We start from the raw sequence: 27,251 nt of genomic DNA, 5'->3' as shown, positions 1-27,251 counted from the left end.
GATGTTCGCTGTGCCCTGTTTTTGAAAGTGAAAGCCAATGTGGATACTTTACCACCAACTCAGTGGAAACAGTCACCAGTGACCCATCCACAGTTGCCCTTACCAACCAGTTGTGATTGGCACATTAAGGATGGAATGCTTGTCCCCCAGCTTTTAACCAAAGAACCTGTACAGGCCAGGTGCTTGGAGCTGACGATATGTGGAAGCAAAGAAAGTGGAAGTCAGTGCAGTACCAGGCAATGTCAAAAAAGTGGAATATTTTGTAGTGGGGCATGTGGATGTGCCTGTGCAGCTCGGTGCAAGAATACTCAGGTACTCGCATCATTATTATTGAGTTTTGCCACATTACATGCAACTACATTGTTTCAGATTATTTGGCATGATATTGTTTTTCTTGTTTTGTAGATTAGATTTATATTATGCCCTTGGATTCATGCATGTTTTGTATCGGGAATGTATTCATTCTCCAAACGGTAAACTCTTCTTTTGTGTCCCTGACTAGGACTCAGCTTGAGCACATGAACATGGTCCCTGGGTGCCTTCTGTTGGCTGCCTTCCTGAGTGTCACTGCTTGGATGGGGAAAAACATACTACAACTTGTGCAGTATTGCACTGTCTCTCCCTACAAGCTTTAAACTTGGCTTGACTCATTCCCATAGATAGGGGTACTGATTGATAGAGGTTTTGGGATACTATGTCATGTTTCCAAGCTGATATTCACTTTGAAAACTGGTTCTCTTTAGGTGAAGATTGTTTTTTTCATGTTCTAGTTCTGTTCTCTTACACTGTACAATACATGTTCATTCTGACACTTCTGCAGACAGCCCATGAGTGTTGGCTTTCATGTGATACCATTTCTATGTGTATGGTCCTTGTGGTTGTGGAGATATTCAACATTTAGTGTTGGTATGTCATGTTGAGCAGGAAACCAACAAATTGGCCTGAAATTGCTTAAAGTCATACACACACAAAAAAAAATCAGCTTGACAACCACCCTAATGATCATGCTTGCACATAAATTGGATTATATTGCACATTTGCCCAAAATTACAGTAGGTAACATGGAAGAAAATGAAAGCACTTTGGGGAAAAAAATCCGCTTTTACCACTTATAAGAATATGGGGTTAAAATGGACAAAATACATTTTCTAAGCTGACAACCTGGCTAGAACACATGTTAAGGGGTTAAATATTAATACTGGATAGGTTGTATGCTTGTACCAAAAAGTGTCCGACAGAGTTTTAATATCAGTTTTGGCCCCCTGACTATTAGTGATGAAATGCCCATTTAACAGTAGGCCTGTAGCCTATCCTTTGTATGAAAATAGTAGCATAACAGTCGACCCATACGTTACTAAATGTAGTTCATTGTGAAGCGAAAGTCTGCCTAAACACTGGTGTGCCATGAGGGAGCTGTCAGTCTGGTTGACATGTTGACGGTTGAGATCGATGAGCCTCCCTGTTCAACCACCCCGGGCTCTGGAACCTCCGTGCCTCACAAAGTGTTCAATGACTTCTGTCTCATCACCACTCGTTCTCTGGCCCTACCCCAGTGCGGGATGGTGTGCATAGCTACTCGTCCCTGGAGTGTCCCTATTAGTAATCAATTCCAGTGGGACGCCGGCATACTGTATTACAGTCATGTCAGCACACCATCCAAAGAAGACTGGTTCAACCTGGCTTGGTACTCATGATGCTAAAGGATATCCAGTCAGGAAATAGGCACAACTTTATGTAGCCTATTCATTAATCCACTCCACCCGAATCCACTCATGCAACACAGAGGACTACCTGGTGTTAGACATTATTTCCATCTGGTAGTTTGTTCCTGGAAGTTCCTGAAGCCCTCAGGGCCTGAGGCAAAATCAGGACATTGCTAGTTTTGTCCACATGTCTTGTGCTAAATGTCAGCTAACAGTCTGGACTCCTGTGTAGTCCCTGATATTTTGTGGAGATTGATAGATTTAGAAGGGTTGGTGATCTGACCTGTTGCACATTTGTCAGTGATTCTTGTTAGTAATAATTTTATCAACCAGACCAAATCTAATCATTCAAAACTAAACCAAAGAAACCAAAGATAAAGCTCAGTAGGAGAATTATAACTTGAGTGTGATATGCCAGATAACACTAAATATAGGCCTTATGCTGACTACTGTAATGTAATGTAATGTGACATTAAAAGTGACAGATAGCCTAGCATTGGTTCTTCTGTACTGGATCTTGTATACGCCCCACCACCATTTATTTGTCTGTCTTTCTCTCTGTACTTCATTATCCTTGTCATTTGGCTGGTGTAATGAGGAAGTCCTAGCTTTAATGTTTTTTTCCACAAAACATGTTTGAGATTCACTTGCCCCTATACAGCTACTGTATATGTCCTTTGCTTCTACCACCACCCAATCTGAAACAGATCCCAAGAACTGGGGAGGCAAGTTGCCTTTTTATTCTTGTTTTATTTTGGAAATGACTGATAAATCAGTGCTATAACAATTCTCTTTTAATACCGAAGAAGATTTTTTTTTAAGTCAGCCTGGGGTGCGGTTCCATGGAGGTTGGCTGTTCAACAACAGTTTCGGGAAACTCAGTCCTGGTCTTTGTGTGTGACTTACTGCTATCATTCACACCTAGAGAGAGAAGGAAATGTTTTTGTTTATGTTTGAGCATCTAAATATAATTAAACACATTTTCTGGCCCCAACATCCTGTAATTGTTAACAGAAGAAACCAGGCGGTGAAACTCATATCTCTTCTTTTAGATTTGCTTATTTTGTGCACACCTTTTGTTTTGTATTTTTTTTCGCCTGTTGTTTTTAAATTCATTTTCTACATCAATAAGACATATCATGTGGATGTGTTGCAGTCCTATCCCTCGTGCAGGAGCAGCTGTGAAATTGCGAAGAAGCAATAACAAGTTACAGAACTCTTAGAAGGAAACAGCTTTTCCCTAAAGCTAGATGGATGACAGGATGTCAGTATGGGGGAACAGGACAACTTGTGCAATTAAAAAAAAGCCCCACATAATGAACAATAGATCCAGCACTAACTCCTTCAACACCTAGCAGACACTTTCCATGGCAGTGCGGTTCTCTGGAGTATAGGTTCTCAGAATACTTAACACTTTAAATAGAGGGATGTGAGATATTGAATATGTGAATGTGCATGTGATTGTGTGAGAAATAGTGTGCGTGAGAGATGTATGGTGTGTTGTGTGCTTGTGTGTGACTGCATGCATGTGAGTGTGAGTCTTTGTGCAAGGGGATGTGTTAGTTTGTGTGTGTGTGTGTGCACAAGTGTTTGTGTTTGTGAGGTTTGGGTGTGAGCAGTCAGACATTGGCAATCTCGAGAAGTGTGTGGAAGTCCTTGTGTGGATGTTTTGAGGAGCAGAGGACTGGGTGGATACTGCCGCGTCACACTGTTGTCAATTGAACTTAGATGACTCTTGCAGCTGTGTCTGCTGTCGTGTGAGATCTAGGCCTGCAGCTCCACTTCTCTTCCTCCTCCTCCTCCTCCTCCCTCTGGGATACTGCCTGGGTGATGCACATAGTGTTTTGAAATGTTTGGATATTTATAAACACTACTGTCAAAAGTTTAGAAACACAGACTCTTGGGCCCTTTCTTTTTCTCAACCCTTTTAAGTTAGTTATGACCACCGTGCAGCGAAGCGGTGGTCATATAGATTTAGTCAGATTTTTTTTCTTTTTTTTTTCGCATGCCCAAATTTCCGTCAAGGATTCCCGGGACACTGAAAGACCGGGGTACACGAAATTTGGTGGGCATGTAACCCCACATGGATAGCATGGAACCATCGTTTTTCGTTTTGATCTGTAGCCCCCCCGTTGGACTGGACCCCCCGAAAGGAGGGTAGGGCAGACACAGTTTTCTGTGAATATCTCGAGAACCGTAGGGTTTAGGAGGACCATTTGTTTTGTATGTTGATCTCAAGGGGCCATGTCAACCCATTCCATAACCACTCATTTCATGTATAGCACCACCTAGTTAAACACAAAAAAGTAAAAATGAGGTGTTGTAATCGCAGGTATCTGTGACCTAACATAGTCAAAACTGCACGAAATTGGAAGTGTAGGATCATTATGACACCCTCTGTATGCAGGCCAAGTTTTGTGGAATTCCGTTCATAGGGGGCCACACAATAAATTAATTTATGTTACTATACACCAACTGGCCTGTAGGTGGCCGGAGACAGTTTTCTGTGAATATCTCGAGAACCGTAGGGCCTAGGAGGTCCACCTTTTTTATGTATGTTGGTCTTAAGGGGGCATGTCAACCCATCCCATTACCACTTATTTCATGTATAGCGCCACCTAGTTAAAAATTAAAAAGCAAAAAATTAGGTGTTTTCATCACAATATCTCTGGCTGACAAGGTCAAAACTGCACGAAATTAAAAGTGTAGGATCATTATGACACCCTCCGAATGCATGCCAAGTTTTGTGTACTTCATTTCGTTCATGGGGGGCCTTACAATAAAATAATTTATGTGTACATTTAGTGACGTAGACCAACAAGGATTCCCGGGACACTGAAAGACCTGGGTACACAAAACTTGGTGGGCATGTAACCCCACATGGATAGCATGGAACCGTCGTTTTTCGTTTTGATCTGTAGCCCCCCCGCTGGACTGGACCCCCTGAAAGGAGGGTAGGGCAGACACAGTTCTCTGTGAATATCTTAAGAACTGTAGGGCCTAGGATGACCATTTTTTTCCATATGTTTGCCTCCAGGGGTCATGTTAACCCATTTCATGTGCACACATGTGCACAAACAGATACACACACACACACATACATTCACAGTAATTATACGTATGACACATACTCACACAGTAGACATATGTACGCATGCATGCACAGGCACATACGCAGGCACACACACAAGCACACACACACACACACACACACACACACACAGACACACACATACACACACATGTACATGCACACATGCACACACAATTCAAGAATTTCTCAGAATTATAAACAGGCAAGATGGAGGTGGGGTTGTATAAAATGAATTTTACATGTGAAATCTATGAACTAATCATGTTTTGGTGCTTGTTGTCTAGCAGATACCAGTGAGAATTGAGTGTGGATAATGCAATTTAGTGAGACAGTTAGAATCATATAGGCCTTTCAGCGTGATTTATTTTTGTGGAAAAAATGTGCTGGACTGGGCGGCGGTCATATTTTGTACCGCTCTGCGGTACATCTAGTTATACTATTTGTGAGGACAAGCACAATGAACCTGGGAAGGCTGCTGAAACTAAAACTTATCATGCTATAAAAGCAAACTGAAGTTCAAATGTCCTGTATTTAGTAATTTAGTGGAGTATAGTTATATACTCCTGCTCCCGGAGCCATGGAAATGTATTTAGAAATCATTCAATTGCTCTGTTCTGGATGAGGTGGAAATCCTACACCTCAAAGAACACAAGACCTGCTGAGTCTTCTGTTGTCCTCCCACTGCTCCACTCAGTGCAGGTATTTGTAATGAATAAGAAGTGCATTCATAGGGGCTGACATTTAAAATACTGTTAAATTCTGGACAAAAGTCTATGTTAAAACATGATGGCTTTTGTTAAACATTGTAACATTTTACCGTTAGACTAGTCTAAGACTATGAGAAGTGATGTGTTTATTATAAATCAAAAAGTAAGGCATAAGAGGGTATTCAAGTATTACATAAGAGGGTATTCAAGTATTACTTGAAATGTCAGTGTCTAACAGTGCAGAATCCCTAGGCACATGACACCTCACACTGTTAATGGAGTTGTGCATTTTTGTCACACTGGAAGCTGAGCTACCAATTGGTAACTTATTGCTTGAACGTAGGCTGAGGAGGTGGAGGATGTTGGCTTGGCTTGTGTAGCAAGCACGTCAGGACCATAAAAAGAACAAAGGATTTCCACTATAAATAAAATAGCCCTATTGGGCTATGACACATTCCTTATACTCACACTGGCCTACACAGAGCCAGCAGGGTTCCATGAAGCACACACAATGAAAACTGTTGTAGATGACTCCAGCGAACTCCTACTCCAACTTCGATGCATAGTGTTGATGCAGCACAAAAGAGCATTTGGGTTTGCTTTTTGGCAGACTTTATCTAATACACATTTGTGTGTAGTAGTGCTAGTTATAACTTTGTGCATTAATATGCTCAGGGCCCACTTGTTCAACAAGTGTAATCTGGATCAGAATGCTCTGGATTTTGAAATCCCCTGTTTTACAGTGCAGCATCAGGTAATCCATCTTTTATGCCAGTATTTTCAAAGATATTTTGGATTGGATCACCCTGATCCAGACAAATGTTTCAGGATTACAAAATATGGATTACCAGTGCGTCTAAATGGAACTACAAATCACAATTTTGCTGAATGATTGGCTATGAATGGAACAACAGTTACAACTAAATGTACTGCATAGCGGTACAAAATATGACCGCCGCTCAGTCCTGTACATCCGTTCCGCGAAAATAAATCACACTTCTATTTGTCTCCATATTTTACTCCATCCCCCACTCTTGAAACTTTTGTGTATGCTTGTTTGGCATGCCTGAGTGTGTGTGTGCGGCTGCACAGAAAGTAGCCTACTGGTGCTGAAAAGGTGAATAGATTGTAGAATAGCCAAAGAAGATGTAGCATTGTTATAAAACCTTTAAAATCTCTAAACAATCACAAGTAGGGCAGTTCATCCATTGCAACTGGATTGATGAGAGGTCACTTACACCTGTAGGCTACATTGTATTTGGGAAAAGCAAAAGGTATCAGCATAATGTTATTTATTTATTTAGTTATTTATTTATTTACAAACAAAAACATCTCTGTCAGTTCCATGCCGTTTTCAACAGCTATCAAAAACAAATGTCATTTTTGGATGGATGGATTTTTTGTGAATGTTTCTTCTTCTACATAAGATTTTAGTCATCTTTAGTTGTCCGTTATTGTTCGTGCAAATATAGGCTGATTCATGTTCACTTGCATTGTGTAACTGAGGTCCATGGCTAGTCTGGCTTTCACCAGACCAAGCTCAATCTTTTAAGAAATCAAAAAAATAAATAGTGGGCATGTCAGGCTGGGTTCACCCAGCCTAGTCCATAGGCACCCGATATTGTTTAATTTTCCGATTGAGATATCCACGCTCTGGCTATTCTAAATTTTGCTTTCTAAATATTGCTTTAATTGTTAATAAATTTTGCTTTCTAAATATTGCTTTAATTGTTAATCTAAAACAGTGGTCCCCAAACTACGGCCCGCCACCTCATTTTGGGTGGCCCCCCAAAACATGTCCGTAGTATATAGCGGGACACGGGAGTACAACATCGTCAAACTAAAACCTCCGCATTTTCTCCCATTCATTCTCTATGGCGAGTCTTAACAGTACACATGTAATACTCTTTTTGTCCACCGGTGGTTTTTTTGGCGCTGTTTTGCGTTTGCCATCGAAAACGGAATGAAATTAAATGTAGGCCTACCTGCAAACAATGTAAGAGGCCTATGCTGACGGCATCAGTGCTCAAAGTATTTTAAAAGTTTATCAATTAATTGTTAATAACTAACTAACTTCTATTCAAGACATATTTCTGGGACTTTCTGGGATAATTATTTCTATTTTTTATTCACTTGTTCAAATGAACGAGTTCACAAAGAGTTCACAAAGTTCTCATCAGGTGACTGAAAGTTAGAATGGTGGTCATTTCAGACCACTTCAGCACTTCATAAAATTCTCATAGTTTGAGAACTTTAAATTATTTGTAGGATATTCACAACTTGAGCTGTGTATGCAAACACACAGAATTCAGAGTTCACACATTTTTTAATAAAATATACTTTTGGGACTTCCTGCTAATACTTTTGGGAATGCAAACGTTTTTTTATTAGTATTATTTAATTTTACACTGATATGGCATGATGACAATATAAACACAGCTAACAATGGTATTAAATTGCAATAGCCTATGATTAAATGTAATAGAATATTCAACTAAGGTAGACTGCTGTTGTTCACAACACTAAGCTATTTATGGTTACTGATATAGAACTACTCCGAGTCTCTGGCCCTCTCTTGGAGCCAGGCATAGTGAGCTGGCCCTCGGAAGAAAACGTTTGGGGACCACTGATCTAAAATAATGGGGAACAGGACCATATAATACAAGCATCCCCTTCCATTTAATTTTTTTAAACTTCAGACCCCTCATCTTATCCACAACAAATATAAATCTGATCCAGATTTATCTTTCCTACGGCAAATGACCACAAAACTAGAACCCTGAATGCACCCATTTGTGACATTCATGTGGTTTCCAGTGAATGTGTTGCTCAGGATCCGACACTTGTTGTAAGTGGGGCGGTGGTAGCGTAGTGGCTAAGCTGCTGGACTAGTAGGCAGTAGTCTGAAAAGTTGTGTGCCCTTAACAAGGCACTTAAACCCAAGTTGCTCTGGGGAGAATGACCCTTGTAATATAATTGACATACAGTATGTAAGTTTAAAAGCATCTGCTAAATAGCCTTGTGTAAATACCCTTGTGCAATGAAATCCATTTGACCAGTCCAGTCTTCCCAGGGTATTACAATGTGAGATACCATATGCCTTAATGAGCAATAATGCAGATTAGCTATTTCCATAAAAGGAAGAATAAGTTGTAATGTATCTTAAAGATTCACAGTGACTAATACTTGCCACTTGCCGAATCCAGCATTAAGGCAAAACTGTAAATTGATGAGAAATCACCCCTCTGCCTCTCTCTCTCTCTCTCTCTCTCTCTCTCTCTCTCTCTCTCTCTCTCTCTCCATCTCTCTATTACCACTTTCCTCCCATCCTCTCTCTAGGGCCCCTAACAGGCTGTGAACAGGCAACTTCATCACTCTCCATTAGGCCATTGCATTATCAGTCTTCATTAAAAGTGAAGGGGCCTTTGTTTCAAGTTCTTGGCACCTTTTTTCTTTTCTTTTTTTAACATGAGAGAAAATTTACATTTTACTCCCATTCCGATGTGATCGCCAGTTAATCAGCTGACAGCGCTCTCATCGGGAGGAGTAATAACTTCCTGGTCAGTCAGTGTGACGGCAGGCTATGGGTTCCCATGGCTCTCGGCTGGGGGGTTCACTCCCAAGTATGTTTTTTTTTTGTTGGGGGGGGGGGCTTTATTTAGAAAGGAGAGTTGAGAGTGACAGGAAGTGAGAGTGGGAGAGAGATGGAGGTTTGGGATTTAGAAATGATCTCTGTTTAGGAAAAGACCCCTATATGGACTGGAGGCTGCCGCCTGCAGCACAGCTTCCATGGCTGATACGTTTCTTAATGTTTGAGCTTCTGACAGGTTTAAAGAGTTTTTGCAGGTTATCTTGTATTTGTATTGCTTTTATTCTGGTGCAGCTGTGCAATATATTGTAGCTCATTTTTGTCACCTTCATTGCTTCGTCTGTTGCTATGACTCCTTGCTGGACGAGGCTTTTTGTACATTTCTAGAGAGCTGAAGAATGAAAAATGGTGTACTGTATGTTTATCTTCCTAAGTGTTGTTCTAAGGAGCACAGACAAATTGATGTTCCCTGTGCTATTTCTTCGGGATGCCTTGGGCTATATGTTAGATTATGTATTTATAATTGCTAAATAATTCATGCTCAAATGGACATTAGGATTCATGTTTTCCCCCCCGGAGCAGCAGCAGCAGCGACACCCAAGGAATCACACACAGATGAGTTTGGATTTGATTCACTTACTGTATATGGTCATCTCCCCCACCAGGGTCTCTAATGCAGGAGAGAGAATGGGCTCTGTTGTTGCTTGGCAACTGATTATGATTGCGTGGTGAAGTACCCATTTGAGTACCATTATCCGGAGGAAAGCCACGTGTGTGTGTGTGTGTGTGTGTGTGTGTGTGTGTGTGTGTGTGTATTGTGCTGGAGCCGCAGATGAAGGTTGTTCTTTGTGAAACAGATGTTTTTGGATAAGTGCCAAAAGGTAATGGTGTCTTCCAGGAGCATCAAAGAGATGGAGAGGAAAGAAAAAGAGAGACATAGAGGGTGAGACTGAAAGAAAAAAAGAGAGGGAGAGAGACAGTTCCTACAGCGTGGCACCCTGCAATGCTAGGCAACACCATAGCCCCTATGACCGTAGCACTCTTCCTGGTCTCTGGTCTGACTTAGGAGCTCATCAAAGGTGCATTCTGGGAAGACCATGTCCTCCTCCATTAGAAAGAAAAGGAAACAGGATTTCTGCCATGACTTGATTTTATGCAGGAGCCTCACATGTTTGTCAGTGAGGATGACATGTTCCTGTAATTGAAAACGACTAAAAATAACCTCTGTTTCCATTCAGTGTTAATGCAGTTTGCCGAAAGGTTAGTGCATTTTTCTAAGCCAGGGCCTAGAAAACACAATTATCTCTCAGAGAGAGCGAGAGAGAGAGATAGATATGGCTGCTGTTGTGAAGGCTGATGGCTTTCCTCTGATGTTTTCTACACCTGTGCACCTATTTATTTATTTATTTACCTTCAGGGAATGGTTGGTCCTTTCTGGTAAACAGGAGGATTGATTGTGACTGTGGTGCCAGAGGGTGAAGAAATTATTAGATGACAATTAGCCCCTCTAGCTGATGCAGTGTTCACAAGCTGATCGAGCATCAGCTAAAACACAGTGTTTATCAACAGTGGTGCTCTTGCACACTTGGCCCTGGCTGGAGTCTGATGATTTGTGGCCGGAGCTGGACAGATCAGCAGGTGAGTAGATCACAGCAGGCTCAGATGTGGTGGTGGAACATGGCATGGAAAATGCCCCTTATGCTGGTCTGGAGAGAGTAGAAAAGCCTGTGTGCTAGGCTAGCAGACAGTCATCATTATGAGTGCCCTCATGAAAATGCCTCATGAGTGTTTTGAACTAAAAATACTCTGTGGAGTATGACATGAGTCAGTGGGGATACTAGGGATATATATGTAGAGTGTGAGTCGCTGTATTCATCTACTGTCATCACCAAGTGCTGTTCATGCTTCACACTTTATGGTACAATGTGGGTGTACTAAGCTTGAAATAATTGAATTGTTGAGTATGGGTTGCATTTTTCTATTTTCTGCAGTGACATGCACTATACAGTATGTATGTGTTATGAACCCTAAACATGTACATATATGTTTATATTCCTTAGTCTGTAGAACATTTGATTGTGATATTGTGGTCAATATCCCACAATATGTCAGGAGAAGTTTTCAGAGGTCTATTTTTTAAGGTTTGTGTCGGAGGTAGGTTTGGATTCAAGTGCCTGCTGAATGTTAAGGTATTTGGATGTCTGCTATCTCATAGAAGGAACTACATAATATGCTCCACTTCAAGTTGACCACTGATATTAATTGATTATCATTGTTGTGAACTTACTTTATTTCTTTGATGCGTATCCATGTGTTATTACACGGCTCTTCACAAGGCAAGTAGAACGCTCCATTGACTTGAATGGGATTTCCCAAAGTTCTAGCGGTCATTCTTTCTTGGGAAAGGACCTCTGAAAAAAATAATGACCGCTGTCAATTGCAACGGAGTTTGTGCTTCAAATTCGGGTCTTTCATATCACTACGCAAGGGCTGGAACCAACTGGAACTTCATTCAAAAGTGAAAGCAGACGGTTGATCAGCTGTGTTCTAAAGAATGTTTGATTCAAGTTCAGCGTGTGTTATTGCAAACTATTTGTTTCTCAGCAAATGCTACGATGAACGGTAACAAATAGGCTAGGCTATGTAGGCTAAAGTCATATCGTGGGGAGTTTATTATTTTGTTTTGGCAAGTAGCCGTGTAAGCGGGATAATGCATAGAACGCCGGTCATTATTGTGAAAATAAGTCCCTCCGTTGCGCAATGGGGTCCGGTTCGCCCTGTCAGGACTTATTTTCCCAATAATGACCGGCGTTCTATACATTATCCCTTAGATAAGAAGGACTACATTCAGCCAACCACTGATTCCTACAAAAGGTGATACAATGTGGGGATTTATTTGCAAGCAGGGTTTATATAGATACACAAATGGCTGTTCTCGCATTAACATGCCATAACATATGCATCTGTAAAACCCAAATTGGATTGTGCGAACCTCAAACATACAATGCTGAAGTTTTGTTATAACACTTACATTTCTGGGAGACACTTTGAGGTGTGGATACTTATTTCAAGAACTTTCCCACAATGCTCCTCATGCCTATAGATTCCATATAAGCCACAGGGCAATGCGTCGTCTCTTTACCCAGCTGTTCGTGGCCAGGGGAGGCGAACTTGTAAAAACTCCAGCAGCAGCAGGGCTACTAGGGCCCCGTATTCGCTGTGAACGACTCACTAATAACGTGCGAACATACAGCTATTAAGGTGACAATGAGAATCTTAACAGTCCCTAAAAGCGCCTTTTAATGAGCCTCCATCTTCCACGAGAGCCATGCTCATCTACATTGCTCTCTCTGTCGCTATCAACGCCATGCACACGTGTGTGTGTGTGTGTGTGTGTGTGTGTGTGCGTGTGTGTGTTTTTATCTCCGGGAGCTCCTGTCTAACTGCTGGAGTTCGGCAGCACAGTGGGTGTTTTTTGGTTGGGGCAACAGCAGGTTCTGTGATCTCACACAGTCTCGTTTAACACTGGGTTATGACGTATTTTTGTGTGTGTGTGTGTGTGTGTGTGTGTGTAATTTTGTGTGAAGGAGCGTATGTACAACATATACAAGGGCTTGTTGGTTGTCAGAATGTGTATCGAGGGTATATGCTTTGTGCATGTGTGAGAGTGTATGCCTTACAGCTGTGAATATGTGTTTGTAAGATTTGTACTGTCTGCCTATGAAATTGTTGGCTGTTTGTCTATTTGTTGATGTGCATATTTGTATTTGTTTGAGTATGTGTGTGTGTGTGTTTGAGAGAGAGAGAGAGAGAGAGAGAGAGAGAGAGAGAGAGAGAGAGAGAGAGAGAGCATTTGTGTGTGTGGTTGGAAAATGAACTGCTGTGCTGTCACACCGGTCACCACCACACACCGCCAATCTTCCCCTGGCCAGCTTCAAGGCCAGTGTGAGCGCGGCAGCTGATTGGCCGTCGGAGTGTATGCCAAGGCCCGTGAGGTGCATCGACCAGGCCCATCGACTCGGAGGGGCCTGCTGGGCCGTGGTCACACACATGAACACATGTGTGGCCAACGAGCAGCTTGCTGAGATGCTGCACGGTGCACACAGAGACAGACTCCTCAGTGTTCGTTCAAAAGCACAAGCCTGCCTGCAGGAGAGAGGATGGACATTTGTGTTGCGTTGTCTTTTTTTGTGGAACGATCTGTTGATTTTCCTCTTTTATTCAGTAGCAGCATTAGAAATGATAGAGGCACACTCTGTGGCTTTATATGATAACATGACACTGATAGGGATGTCATTAAAAAGTGAGTGGTCGGAAGAGAGAGTCGTTTGGAGCACACAGTTTCTTGACCGTGGTCACTTGGTGTCCTGGTTTCCTTTTGTCACAGTGAGTCTGCTTATTACTCAGTGTCCTCTCAAGCCTGCCTGTCTGTCTTGCGTTCTCAGCTCACTGGTCCCTCTTATGGCTGCACTGGTCCCTCTTATGGCTGCATCCGCAGTGATGATGATGGGGCTTATGTCTTAGTAGGATCTGCTAGCAGCATCTGGGGAAGAGGTGGGAGAGAGTAGAGGAAAGGAAAGGAGAGTGGAGAGGAGGGGAGAAGGGAAGGGGAGGAGGGGAGAAGAGAAGAGGAGAGGAAGGGGAAAATGGATAGGGGTGAGGAAGGGGTGAGGGGGTGTGGTGTATATTTGCTGGTCAGCTGATGAAGTGATGAAGGCCGCACACTTTACTGTCAGCAAATAAACATCAATATAAATGCATGAAATGCATTTGCCAATTGGGTGAAACTGACTGCTAAATTGATAAACATCCAAAATCTTCCACACCAAAAGAGACACCTCTTCTCTCAAGCAAACAGGTGTGTGTGTATGTTTGCAATGTGGTGCAGGCTAGTGCCACGCCACATTCTGTCTGTCTGTCTGTCTGTGTGTGCCTATCTCTCTCTCTTTCTCTTTTCTCTCTCTCTCTCCCTCCCTCTCTCTCTCTCCCTCTCTCCTTCTCTGTCTATCTCTGGGAGGTTCTTTCTATGAAAGCTCAGACGGGCAGCAGATGTATGTGCTTCCGTTGTGTCAGATAAATGAATAGTGTTCAATCGAGAAAGAGCCTTGGGTCCCGCTACCATGACAACCCTACTGGTAGAATGGGGGCCGCTGTCATGGTGACCTCAGCATCACTTCTGCGTCTGTAGATCTTTTCTGTGCAGTACTCATTAGTGGCAGACAGAACAGAGACGCCAAAACACACACACACACACACACACACACACACACACACACACACACACACATCCATGCTATTAACCAGACCACCCCTCTGGTCTCTTTCCTGAGAAGTGCGTACATTTTAAATTAATTTCAGCTGCATATTCTCAATACTGGATGTGAAAGTGATCTCAGCTTCGTGCCCATTTGCTGTTGAATTCATTCTTTATTTATTTATTTATTTATTTATTTATTTATTTATTTATTGTGTGGATGTTTTCACCCCCTCAAAGAAGCACTCAGGTCCTGCGCTGTAAAGTCATCCGCTTAAGCCTGGATTAAGATCTCTTCCCGCCTGGAGTGCATTAGCAAGGCTATGTGAACTTGAACCTAATGTGGCTCCGATAGAACGAGGCAAAAACATAAACAGACGTTTGTCTCTGTGGTGCGAGACGAGTGGGAAGCTGCCCTGTTGAAAAAGCATCATCTCTTGAAACAGCCACGAGAGTTATTATGCAAAGCTGTCACGCAGCCTGATAAACACCACTGGAAGAGCCCAAATGCACAAGAGCACAAACATGCACCCAAGCAAGCACAAACACACACACACGCACACACACACACACACACACACACACACACACACACAGTCAGTCAAACACAAACATGCTCTCAAGCGTGCACACACAGACAAACACACACACACACACACACACACACACACACACACACATATACACACACGCACACACACACACACAGACAGACTAACAACAAATATGTATGTGTTGTTATCGCACCAAACACTACTGAAACTCAACATCTGTACCGCTGTGTTGGCACTTTGTCAGAAATATGCATGACAATAACTTACAAGTTGTTTATCTTGCAGTGTTATATTTCTGTGATGCTGGTGTCACAGGGGGCTGTTACCTCAAGAAAACAAAAAATAGCATGTCACATTCTGTGATGACAGGTGTTATTTTCTTTTTTCCCCAGCAACTGCCATTGTCTTTAAACTACTATTAGATAGAGTAATAAGAATGAGCACTGACAAAATCATCTTTCGAAAGCATCATTGAACATTACTCACTGTTTGCTGCATCACTGAGGTTACCAAAATCCTCACTATTGTGCACCCTAGTCCTTGAATTAATCTTACTTTGCTAATAAATTAAGATTAATTCACTAATAATCTTTAACTTGGAGTGTCTCACCTTCAAGCTATTTGAGCTATTTCAATATGCCTTTCTTTTTTCTTTCTTTTTTTTACTGCCTTCTTCTAGTTTCTTCTCATGCAATCTCTTCTCATGCAGACTCACTCTTTTTTCTTTCTATACATTTCCTTGCTATCTGTTTTACTCTCTCATGGAGAAAGCAGAATTAAATTGGCAGAGGCTTCCCAAGGTTATGTTATTGTAATTATGTAAATCTGATATGTAGCAGGCCCTTGCCATTCTTTTTTGTGGTTGCTGTGATTGCATGAGCCGTGGACCGTAATCATGAAATGTAGTGGAACAAAATTCAGCCATGATTGAATGGCCAGAATGTAAAGGAGAGAATATGTGTGTGAGCGTATGTCTGTGTTTGTCAATGTGTATATATCTTTGTGTGTGTGTGTGTGTTTGTGTGTGTGTGTGTGTGTGTGTGTGTGTGTGTGTGTGTGTGTGTGTGTGTGTGTGTGTGTGTGCGCGCGTGTGCTTGTGCACATGTGTGTTTCTGTGTGTATTACAGGGACCTGGAGTCTGTTTGCCTGCAGTTTACCACAGTGAGCTGAGAGACAAGGAAAGCATCATTATGCTCACAGCATTATTCCACACAACACAGACAACAGTATACCCCTAGAATAACAATGTTTGGCCACCATGGGTCGGTTGTTGGCTGGTTTGTAATGATTCAGTCTCAGAAAGTAAAAGCTTCTTAGGTGCTGGCCTGTGTTCTGGAATGAGATGGTCAGTGTTTGAGATGACCTTTTGGATGTAGCTAGCACACCTATGGACACTTCCTGAAAAAGTATCTCTGCTCTGTGTGCAGGTCTGTTAAGTAATAAGAACAACACTTAGTAATATTTTTCAGTATTCAGTGGATACAGTATTTTTTCAAATCTCACCTAAGCAGACGGACAATGTGCTGTTGATGGATAAGATAAGATGTGAGATATTGCTATCTGATTAACACAAACATGACTTGGAATTATAGGGTGGCTAATTGGTTGCAGTTATACATGTGTAGGGACATTACATGAACCTGCCATCAAGTAGAACTATTTTGCAAAAGATTTAAATTGAGCTTCAAAGGAGAACTACTAGCAACATGTGTTCACAATTGTAGGCCCCCTAGATGGTGGATCCGATGAATTTTAGAAAGCACATAGATGCCTGCAGATACAATCACACACGTACACACACACACACACACACACACACACAAACAGAGAACATCACCTCGACCATACACTCACGTGCAGGAGACCCACAGACACACTTTGCATGTGCCCATACAGACTCTATGCACTCCACACACACACACACACACACACTCACCCAGTACTTGTGTAACCCATCCCAGCGCTGATCAATACTGAACTGCTGCCCAGCTGACTGCACAGGTCAGTCAATACGCTGCTCTCTTTTCTGACATTGAATTGATCACTGCCATGTTCAGCATAAAAAAAACACGGTGTACTGGCCACTACTGCGTTTGGTTGGATTCCTATCCCGCTCATTTTTGCCACTGTGATTTGTGTCTGTCGCACGTCCATCATCGCTCCGAGCCTGTCATACTTGATGTCATCGTGTTCAGCAGATGTCAAGCACTGTTTGTCAGTGAGAAATCAGTCAGCTGACCCAGAGTACAGCCCGATCAATATTTTTCAAACATTTTCCAGATGCCTTATTGCCATTGAATACAGTGAGGTAACATGTCATAAGTCATCATAATGTTACAGTAAGCTGTACACAGTCATGTTGAGTGCATGCACTTACACCCACTGCATGGTCTCTGCATTTATCCCAATCTGTGAATTAGTGAAACATACTCAGCACACAGTGAAGTGATTAGCACACACTAATCCCGACACAGTGAGCTGCCTGCTACAGCGGCACTTGGGGAGCCGTGAGGGGTTAGGTGCCTTGCTCAAGGGCACTTCAGCCGTTTCTACTGGTCATGTTTCGAACCGGCAACCCTTCGGTTTCAAGTCCAAAGCCCTAACCGGTAGGCCACGGCTGCTCCAACCTGGCTTGTTGTCTTGTACACAAAGTACACTTTTTTTAAGAGTAAATGCACAATCTGATTATTCCTGATGTAACATGTAACATGACCACATGATGTCTGCATTCAGTGATCATGTGCTGTATGCTGCTTCACTTAAATAATTGCCTTCTAGATTAAGGGGGATTGTGGACTGTTCCAACTGCATAGCAAACTCATTAATATGTGAAGATGTTGAGTTGGATTCAGATTCTGCTGTATTGTGTGAAGAACTGTCACTAAGTTTGCTGCCAATTCTCACTCTGCAGTATTTTTAGATTGCATTAGCCTACTGTAATTGTATTGTACGACACAGTATTATATGACTCTTTAACAGTTTGTACTATGAGCATGCATGCCAAACAATAAACAAGTGCTTGTTTTTTACAGTGAAATCAGGCAATATGACACCCTTTCTGTTTGTTTCACATGTTTATTGATTATGGTGGTGGTTGGGGAGTAAACACTAATTCTGCGTCTCTTCTGAGGAAACATTGTGAAACTCTGAAACATTGTGAAACCTGAAATGAAGCCAGGCCGACAACAACTTGATATGTTGTTTTTACTGAAGTAATCTAAAATTAAATCCCCTCCTCTGCTCATGTTTATATGGAAATCAGTTTGTTTGCTTTCATGCTTGAGGTTCATAAGTGCATGGTCATGAAGTTTGGTTTGAGAGGTGGTGTTTCAGTTGAAGTAATCCAGAAGCTTAGTGTGATTTTAACACATGCAGATGTGTAATTTTTAAGCGTTCATTTTAAATACTGTAGGTATAACACTGTGTGCTTTGAAGTGCTTATATCACAAAATTATGTTTTTGTTTTGATCATTCTAAGGCCAAATGAATTTTGCTAGTCTCTTTTATGTAATCGTGCCTTTAGCCCAATATACATTGCTGATTGCATCTTTAGGCACGCTGATACCACTGCTTTGTGATCTTAATTAACCTGGAGTATTTAGCTACCTTGATCAAGTGAGCCTTTGTTCGTTCTGTTTGCATGTGGGTTCACAGTTTAAAAGGCTTCCAAGTCTCTAGGCTTTGTTCATTTCCATTCATTAATTAATGCTGTGAAGATCTGAAATGGAGCCCTGTGTGTGGGAAGAATGGTTCTGTGTGTTATGTGCTGCTGATTGTGCGTGATGGAAGTAGGCACATTGCCAGCATTCGATAAACTTACTTTAGAGACTCAATTCACAACAGTCCTGGACCCAGTTCCCCGAAAGCATCTTAAGCCTAAGAGCGTTGTAAAGTCCCTCTTACGAACGTCTTAAGATTTGCCGACTGTTTCCCGAAACCATCGTAGCGTAAGAGCGTCGTGAAAACACTCGTAGATCTACGAGTGCTCCAGAGTACTCGTTACCGGCTAAGAGCGTCTTAACAGTACTTCTCACTGAGGTCACCAACAGGACATACAGAGGAATTACAACTTAGAATACATAATCCAACGTTCCCATTCTTTATTGTGTTTACCTGTGATGAATTAGATTTTAGCGTGCAAAACAGCATAGCCTACATTTAATGGTCATAATAATGTCATGAAAAGCGGACAAAAATGCAATCAAGTTATGAAACGAGACGTTGCCAGAATAGTTTGCCATTATCTTTGCTAAGTGAGGGCTATATTTTATTAGGCCTATAAGGGTACAAGCAGAGAAAGGAACATGTGGTTTAGTCTGTAGGCCTACTGCATCAAAATCTAAGCCTACACAATTCCTCACTTTACTCGACTTCTTTCTTATCTTCAAACGTGTTCTTAAGTGACACAGCGAAAAAGTAGCCTATTGCATGGTGCATTGCATCTAATCTTAAATAATTACAATTATTTATGTCTGTGTGTGGTATATAACCTACTTGGGATGCTTACATGCAGATGTCAAAGTGTTTCTATTTTCGTATTGATGTGAATTAATGTGTAGATCTGAAGCTTAAAGGTGCCATGTGTAATATCCGCCAAAAAATCAATTCATACTCCACATTCCATAAAAGATGGAGGCAGTATACCTCCAGAAAGTGAGTTGGTCTACCCTAGAGTAACAACCGAGAAACGTGTATTGCAGTTTGGCTGGCGGTTATGTTGCCCGCATACCGCCTCCCATGGCCGAAGCTGGTATTATGACACCTGTCGGGCTGTGGCTAGTAATTTAGCATGCTAATTCTGGTTGATATCTCTGCAGCACTATACCTTGCCATTTTTTTAATGACATCATCACCCTTATTTCTTCTCATTCTTTTGATGCGTGTAGCTCATTTTTTGGATATTTTTACCTCAATTCTTACACATGGCACCTTTAAACGGTAGGCCTATAGCTGTGACGTGCAGTCACCTGACATCACCATCAAATCAGAGGATATTTCAGAACTATTAACGTGGACAGCTCCCCTTAAGAGCGTCTTAAGAGCAGTGTATGCGCGTTCACGCTACGAGCATGTTCGGGAAACAGTCGGAAAACCCAAACGAACGATCGTAAGATGAATCGTAGTAAACCCTCTTAAGAGCGTGTCTCCGTCGTTATCGGGAAACGTTCGCGGTTTCACTTAAGAACACGTCTGAAGATTTCGATGCAGTACAGACTAAACCACATGTTCCTTTCTTTGCTTTTACCTCATAGGCATAATAAATTATAGCCTTCACTTTAGCAAAGATAATGGCAAACTATTCTGGCAACGTCTCGTTTCATAACTGGATTGCATTTTTGTCCGCTTTTTTTTTTTCTTCATCAGGTAAACACAATAAAGAATGGGAACGTAAATTGGATTATGTATTCTAAGTTGTAATTCCTCTGTAGGCCTATGTCCTGTTGGTGACCTCAGTGAGAAGTACTGTTACGCTCTTAGCCGGTAACGAGAACTCTGGAGCACTCGTGGATCTACGAGTGTTTTCACGACGCTCTTAAGCTACGATGGTTTTGGGAAACAGTTAGCGTTAGTAAGAGGGACTTTACGACGCTTTTAGGCTTAAGATGCTTTCGGGAAACTGGACCCTTAAGATGCTTTCGGGAAACTGGGCCCTGGGCCATCTTCAGGGGAAAGTCCGTAGGAGTGTTTTTTTTTTTTTTTTTTTTTAAACATAGTCCAGTATTTCTTTCGAAATTGAAATGAAGTTGTATGGACTGGACTATGTTTTTTTTTTTTTTTTTTAAACGGCGACGAAATTGTGAATTTCCAGAGCGTGTTACTCCACACTCAGCAATCGACTCCTACGGACTTTCCCCTGAAGATGGCAGCAAAGATGGCAACATTTCCGGAAAGGTACTGGCTTGATGAAATTCATTCTGGACTCTCTATCCGACCACATAAAGACCTTGGGATACTTCGGTTTGGCTTTAGGGACCCTCTACTCACTACCACATAAGTGTAATGTTGTTTGGAACTGTAGAAGAGGTATAAAAATAGTGTTTTGTAGCGAAATGACATGCCCACGTCACTTCCAGGCTAACGAGTTTTGATTAAAAAGGTAACATCAAACTTTCTCAAAACACATCCGAATGACATGATTTGGATGTCAACTCAACGTATGTACTCCCAATCATCCGTAAATTGATCTAAAGTGCATTTTACTCCGGATAATTCCTTTAAGTGACACCACGGAAAATTATTTAAGTTCAAGTTCGGTTTATTGTCATATAGTAAGCCTACAATACAATGAAATGCATTTTGCTCCATCACTCACATGCAGTATAACAGACAAGGAGACATACAACAGACAAAAAAAAAGACATAAAGTGCTGGATTTAATGCTCCGGTAAAGACTCCCGGATGGTAGGGGAGAGAACAGAGCATGAGCGGGATGATTGGGGTCTTTAATAATGCAATCAGCTTTTCTCTTGCAGCGGGAAGTGTAAATGTCGTGGAGATCAGGTAGGTCAGCGTCAATAATCCTGGCTGCTGACTTGACAACTCTTTGCAATTGTTTGCGGTCATGGGAGGTTGTGCTCCCGTACCACACTGTGATACAAAAAGAAAGAACGCTCTCAATGGTGCATTGGTAGAAATTCTCAAGTGCTCTGGTACTTAAGCCAAACACATCAATATTGCATGGTGCAACAATCTAATCTTAAATAATTACAATTATTTATGTCTGTGTGTGGTAGGCTACAGTATATAACCTAGCCTACTTGGGATGCTTACATAGCCTACAGACGTCAAAGTGTTTCTATTTTCTTATTGATGTGAATTAATGTGTATATCCGAAGTTTGAATGGTAGGCCTATAGCTGTGACGTGCAGTCACCTGACATCACCATTAAATTAGAGGATATTTCAGAACTAGGGCCCAAAGACAGACATTGCAGTGTAGCCAAAACTCCATAACACCTTGGGCTGGCTGCCCAGTTGAATAGCTAAACATTTTCAATTCCAATTCTTCATTCAGTTAAACGGAAATATTTAACCAGTTAAGCATTTTGCATTCATTTTTTTTTATTAATCCAAGTTGTTAGTGGGTGTCTATACAGTATGTGATGTGCATGGGGTGCATTTCCCAAAACCATAGTTGCTAACTAGTTGAAACTTTGTTGGCTGCAATGCAGTTTAAGTTGCTACTATACCGCTGCGTCGACGTTACTTCCGTGATTTGGGAAAAGCCCAAAAGTCCTGGCAGGAAGCATGCATAAGGATGTAGATCTAGGAATGCACTAATATTTTGTTCGTAATACCAGATTGCAACAATTATTAGTTAACACTAAGTTGTAAACACTTCGGAAATAAAATATTAAAAACTGGATATACCAAAAACGTTGATGTAATCGCTTCCTGCCAGGACTTTTACGGGCTTTTGCCAAATCACGGAAGTAACGTCGACGCAGCGGTATAGTAGCAGATAGTAGCATCCATCAGGCAAGTTTTATTTAAATAAACTCCTGGTGTACTTACAAACTTTTCAATGCCTCGTTTTATTAGTAAAGAACATAGTTGTACTACTGTAGAAGTTTCGTACCATTCAGGGCATTATTAGTGGGGTAATTTACGAGATAAAAGTTGGTACCATTACGACTGCAGAAACTCATTAGTTTCTGACAGCGCTACTCGACCAGGGTTCGACCAAGGGAAAACCGGTTCTGGGAGGGTGTTTGGCTCGGGGTCATGGTGCAAAGGACCCTAGGGTGAAATTACTCCGAACCATCGCTTTAAGTATCACTTTTAGAAATGCCAAAGGTAAGTTGCCCAAGCCAGCCCTTATAAAATTGGCTTCGGCTGAAAAGTTGTTTTTGCCAGTGAATTGGTGAGTTAGCTCCCTGACTGCTTAACGATCTGATGTGGAAGGCTTTCTAGCACTTCTGTGTTTAGTTTAGACCTACAGATATAGGGTGGGGACTAAAATATGAGCATATATCTCTGTCTCTGTAGCAGAGACCAATTGTAAATAGGATTGATAGTCAAATATAATAACACATGTAAATGAATCTGTAATAGTAATAGCCACAGTTCTCTACTATTACTGGAGATGGTTTTAGAAATCATTGTCAACTGTACTATGTGGAAATGGCCATCTCTCTCTGATAAGAGGGAAAGACACTGCTTGATTATAAGACATTACTGGGCAAGTTATCTTTTTACCTTACTTCTCTTTTAAAAATGAAATCCACTTGTCATAATACACAATCACAGATATATATATATATATATTGTTGTTAAGTGTTCTGGCTTCAACTGATATATAGATATAGATGTTGTTCTATGATTGTGAACTCAGGGCATTGCTATAAAAAAGCTTAATGCTCAGTCAATGTTCACTGAATAAATAATGGTTGGTGATGAATCTCTTAATTAATGTTTATTTAATTACCTTTGTCACAATAAGCCTTTACATAGTGTGGAATGAGTAGACCTTCCTACAATATTCATCAGTATTGCAGGTTTTAGAATGTCCACTCTCTGGTAACCATCCTCTCGTGTAGTCCATGGTAACGTGTTGTGGTCATATGTCACATTTGTCACATTTATATGAAGGGGCACAGGCAGGTGATGACAGGTGATGAACTTTTGGGACTGACCATTTCATTGATGGTTTGCTACTCCATTCTCTGTCTGTCTGTCTGTCTGTCTCTTTAGACTGGGGGGCCCTAATTGAAATGCTGGGCAAAGTGCAAAGTCAGTCTATGAGCAAAGTTCTCATGGATGAACTAACAGCATCATGTGGCGTGAGAGCTTTCAGCTGGCCCACTGATATTGGTGCTTAGGATATTTCTGATTAAATTTGTAAATAGATTGCAAGCTTTAGTTAAACTTTAGATTTTGCACTTAGCATTTAAATTAGGACCCTGTGTGTTTTATAACAAATGGTTTCAAAACATTCCTTCATACTCTTTATTTCCAAGAATTAATAGTGTTGGTTCATGACATTCATACTACACACAGGAGCCCTTAAATATAGTCATTAATTTTGCTAAATATCTTCTCCAGCAGTTGTTGTTTTTGTGGAAGGTTGGCACTGTCGCATTATGCGTCATCATGATCCAGCTTTAAATGAAACTAAGAACTTAGACACCTTATTTTTTCTTCTCTTTACTGAACTTACATAAATTGTGTACTGATTATATCAGCAGCATACATACATGTGTTGTTTTAATGTTACTTTATCAGATTAAACACCAATATTAAAAGATGCTTCCACTCCAGTTTATCAGTAATTATATACTAACTACATAGGAATGGTGTATATAGAAATAGGCCAAAGCCAATGATTGGTTTACTATGGTATGAATATTCCAACAACTGTCTGTGTTTTTGACTGTATAGCCAGTGCTCTGTGTGGAACATACTGTACTCTAAATGTAAATGAAATCTCTGTTCTCTCCTGTATCAGTTCCCTGAGTGTGGGTTCTACGGAATGTACGACAAGATCCTGCTGTTCCGTCATGAGCCCAACTCGGAGAACATCCTGCAGCTGGTGCGCTGTGCCTCAGACATCCAGGAGGGGGATCTGGTGGAGGTGGTGCTGTCAGGTGAGGACGGAGCCCTCTGCCTCCTCCACACGCTCCACACACTCCAAAGACCGGTATTCTTAATCAGCTCAGTAGTTACAGCTATATAGGAAACATTTTTGAATTCCTTGTGCTATTGGTTGGGAACCTCCTACAGCAGATGACAACCTAATCTAATCAATAATACAACACGATGGAGCATCACAATATGCTACAGAGGTGACAGCTTTCAGTTAGGCTTGTCACCATATCAGGTGACAGGCCTATCTGACTTAGGCCTGTCACCATATCAACATTTCAGAATACAATTATCGTGACAAAATATATCACGATAACAACAGATTCTGACTATTACTGTGCTGTCATCACAAATCCTTTCCAGCCCACATCTCTTACTCTACTCCCTTAACTGTTGCGGACTCTACAGTAGGTAGAATTTGATTTTATGTGTGGGATCCAAAGTAACAGTGTTGTTTTAAGCCACAAAAAAAAACAACAGTGTGTAACACCCAGAGCTCTTAGAGATGTTCAGCTTGTGCAGCACACGCTAGAGAAGTACAACAATGAGCATGACTGCCAACGACTGTGAGAGACCAAAAAAAAAAAAAAACACAACTCTACACAGAGAACTCCTTCCACAATCAGCATTGTCACCTCCAGTCACGGAGAAACAAAAGACTGATTAGATCGGAAGCCGGAGCATGTTGCTCGAGACGAACCAAACCCACGAAAAGAGCCAGCAGCACCTTTTTTCCACAGGCGAAGTCGGAGTCGCTGAATTGTTTAATCAAGCCGTTGAATTGTTGTGCGACGCCTCACCTCTGCCGTGTGTTTTTGTTTCAGATTGTACCATGTGGTGAAAATTTTACACTGGTCTAGCGCTGAAAGGGGATTGGAAGAGGGGAGGGGGGAGGGGGTTGTTGGTAGCCATGGGGGAGGGAGGGTATGTCTGCAAGAGGTGCAGGAGAAAGTGATGGTGCTTTTGTGTTTGACACCGCTAACATGTTTTTACAAATGCTTGGCAGGCTCTCTCTCCTTCTCTCTCTCTTTCAGAGTCTTAGTGCAGTATGGTGGTGGCATGGTGCGGTGCAGTGCGGTAGGCAATTGAGTGGAGCCAGCACTGTGGAGGGCCTAGACTGACACCCCCCTCCCATCATCCACCCCCCCCCCTACACACACACACACACACCACCACCACCCTGCTTACCCTCTCGTTGCGCTACCTGCGGCGCTGGGCCCCAGGTGTGAACGCGCCCAGATGCACACACACGTTCTCCTGCACTCCACTCCTTCACGCCATGCTGCGTGTACCGTGTGCCGCCATGACACTTTTTTAACGGCTCACTGTGCCGAGCGAGCAAGAGTTTGTGTGTGTGTGTGTGTGTGTGTGTGTGTGTGTGTCTGTATGTGTGTGTGTGTGTGTGTGTGTGTGGCATCAAGTAACACACGGAGACCTCCCAACTGCCAGAGAGGAGATGGAGGATGGTGGAGGTGGCGGTGCTAGTAGTGGGGGGAGGTCAGTGGGTGTTAATTGTAGCTCTCAACTCTCACCAGAGTTCACCCACCTACAATCACTTCTTTTATTTCTTTTCCAAGCATTTGAATCATATTAGATCTGATGAGCTATTATGCGTAGAACAGGAGACGGCTTGTGGTTCCACACGGTAGTTCGACACAAGACTAAATCTTTACTTTTAGATAATTATACTTATTCAGAGTTAATAACTTACCTTGTACTTTTGAGTCATTTGCACACACATCACCAGGAGTTACAACAAAGTGTGCACTGTTGTTCAAATTAGCACTGTGAGAATGTAAAAACATGTAAAAGCCTAAAAATACACAGAACCTGTGTATGTGCTGGCACCTCTTCATCTCAATGAGATTAGAACCAGAGTTCTTTGACTGGTCTTGTCTGTCACATCTCATGGAGGAACCGTTGGAGTATGGTGTGTGTTTATATGTGTGTGTGTGTGTGTGTGTGTGTGTGTGTGTGTGTGTGTGTGTGTGTGTGTGTGTGTGTGTGTGTGTGTGTGTGTGTGTGTGTGGATGGGTGGGTGGGTGTGTGTTGACTAGGGAAAGAGCAGCTCACCGCTGTGTGATGAGCGGAGGCGTCGGTCAACCCCACCGAGCGTGTCAATACCGCCCTCACCGGCCTCTACGGGCCTCTCCTACTGCTTCAGCTGTGCATCAGCCACCATCGCCTGTCAGTCCAGGAGCCTCTGCCATCACCGACACTTCAGCCCTTTACACTGCATTCAACCACGCTATAGGGATGCGCACATATGAACATATGAACAGCAGTCACCTGTACTTATCCTTCACCACTCATCACGGACAGGTGATAATGATGCAACAGGTGCTAATGATGTCAAGGGCATGGGCTTCAGTCCCATGGAGCACACCCTGGTGAGATGTATACGTTACCTGCACTGTAACTCCCTTTGGGTAAACGCATATAAATGTATAAATGTAAAGGTATAGTCATTAAGCAGGTCTACCTGCTAATGGGGGTATAGCTGTCACCCTCACCTTTTCACGCCTTCGTGCAGCTTCGTGCAGCTTTCACCATCATTCTCACTGTTAATGTAGACATCCTTGTTCACTGCTATCAGCGCTATAGGTCCTGAGATATTCACCATTATGATCAAAACTCTTTAACACCTTCGCTACTACCCACCATTATCACTTACAGTGCTAATGCAAAAGCTGCTAGCCACTGGCACAGCCATCATGCTACCTCTGCTACAGATGATCTACTGTAACTCGTCTCCGGTCTCCTGTC

The 27,251-nt window shown here is 42.0% G+C and overlaps 1 protein-coding gene and 1 long non-coding RNA gene across 4 annotated transcripts in view; both read left to right on the top strand.

Annotated features, from left to right (window-relative positions):
• prkd1 (protein kinase D1) overlaps positions 1-27,251 on the top strand; it is a 53,196-nt gene that overhangs the window by 1,934 nt on the left and 24,011 nt on the right. For 2 of the 3 annotated variants that reach the window (XM_042071498.1, XM_042071497.1), the window contains exon 2: positions 24,349-24,487. In XM_042071498.1, the coding sequence (XP_041927432.1) occupies positions 24,349-24,487 (139 nt within the window). Of the gene's footprint in view, positions 1-21,922; positions 21,937-24,348; positions 24,488-27,251 lie in introns of those variants that run through there. The other variant, XM_042071500.1, reaches the window with a different exon arrangement.
• LOC121692708 lies at positions 603-4,926 on the top strand. The gene is made up of 2 exons (XR_006025321.1): positions 603-956; positions 4,895-4,926. It is a non-coding gene; the product is annotated as an uncharacterized LOC121692708 (long non-coding RNA).

The sequence above is a fragment of the Alosa sapidissima genome, chromosome 19, assembly GCF_018492685.1.
Source record: "Alosa sapidissima isolate fAloSap1 chromosome 19, fAloSap1.pri, whole genome shotgun sequence".
Lineage (NCBI taxonomy): Eukaryota > Metazoa > Chordata > Actinopteri > Clupeiformes > Clupeidae > Alosa > Alosa sapidissima.
This window is presented reverse-complemented; position numbering and strand designations above follow the sequence as displayed.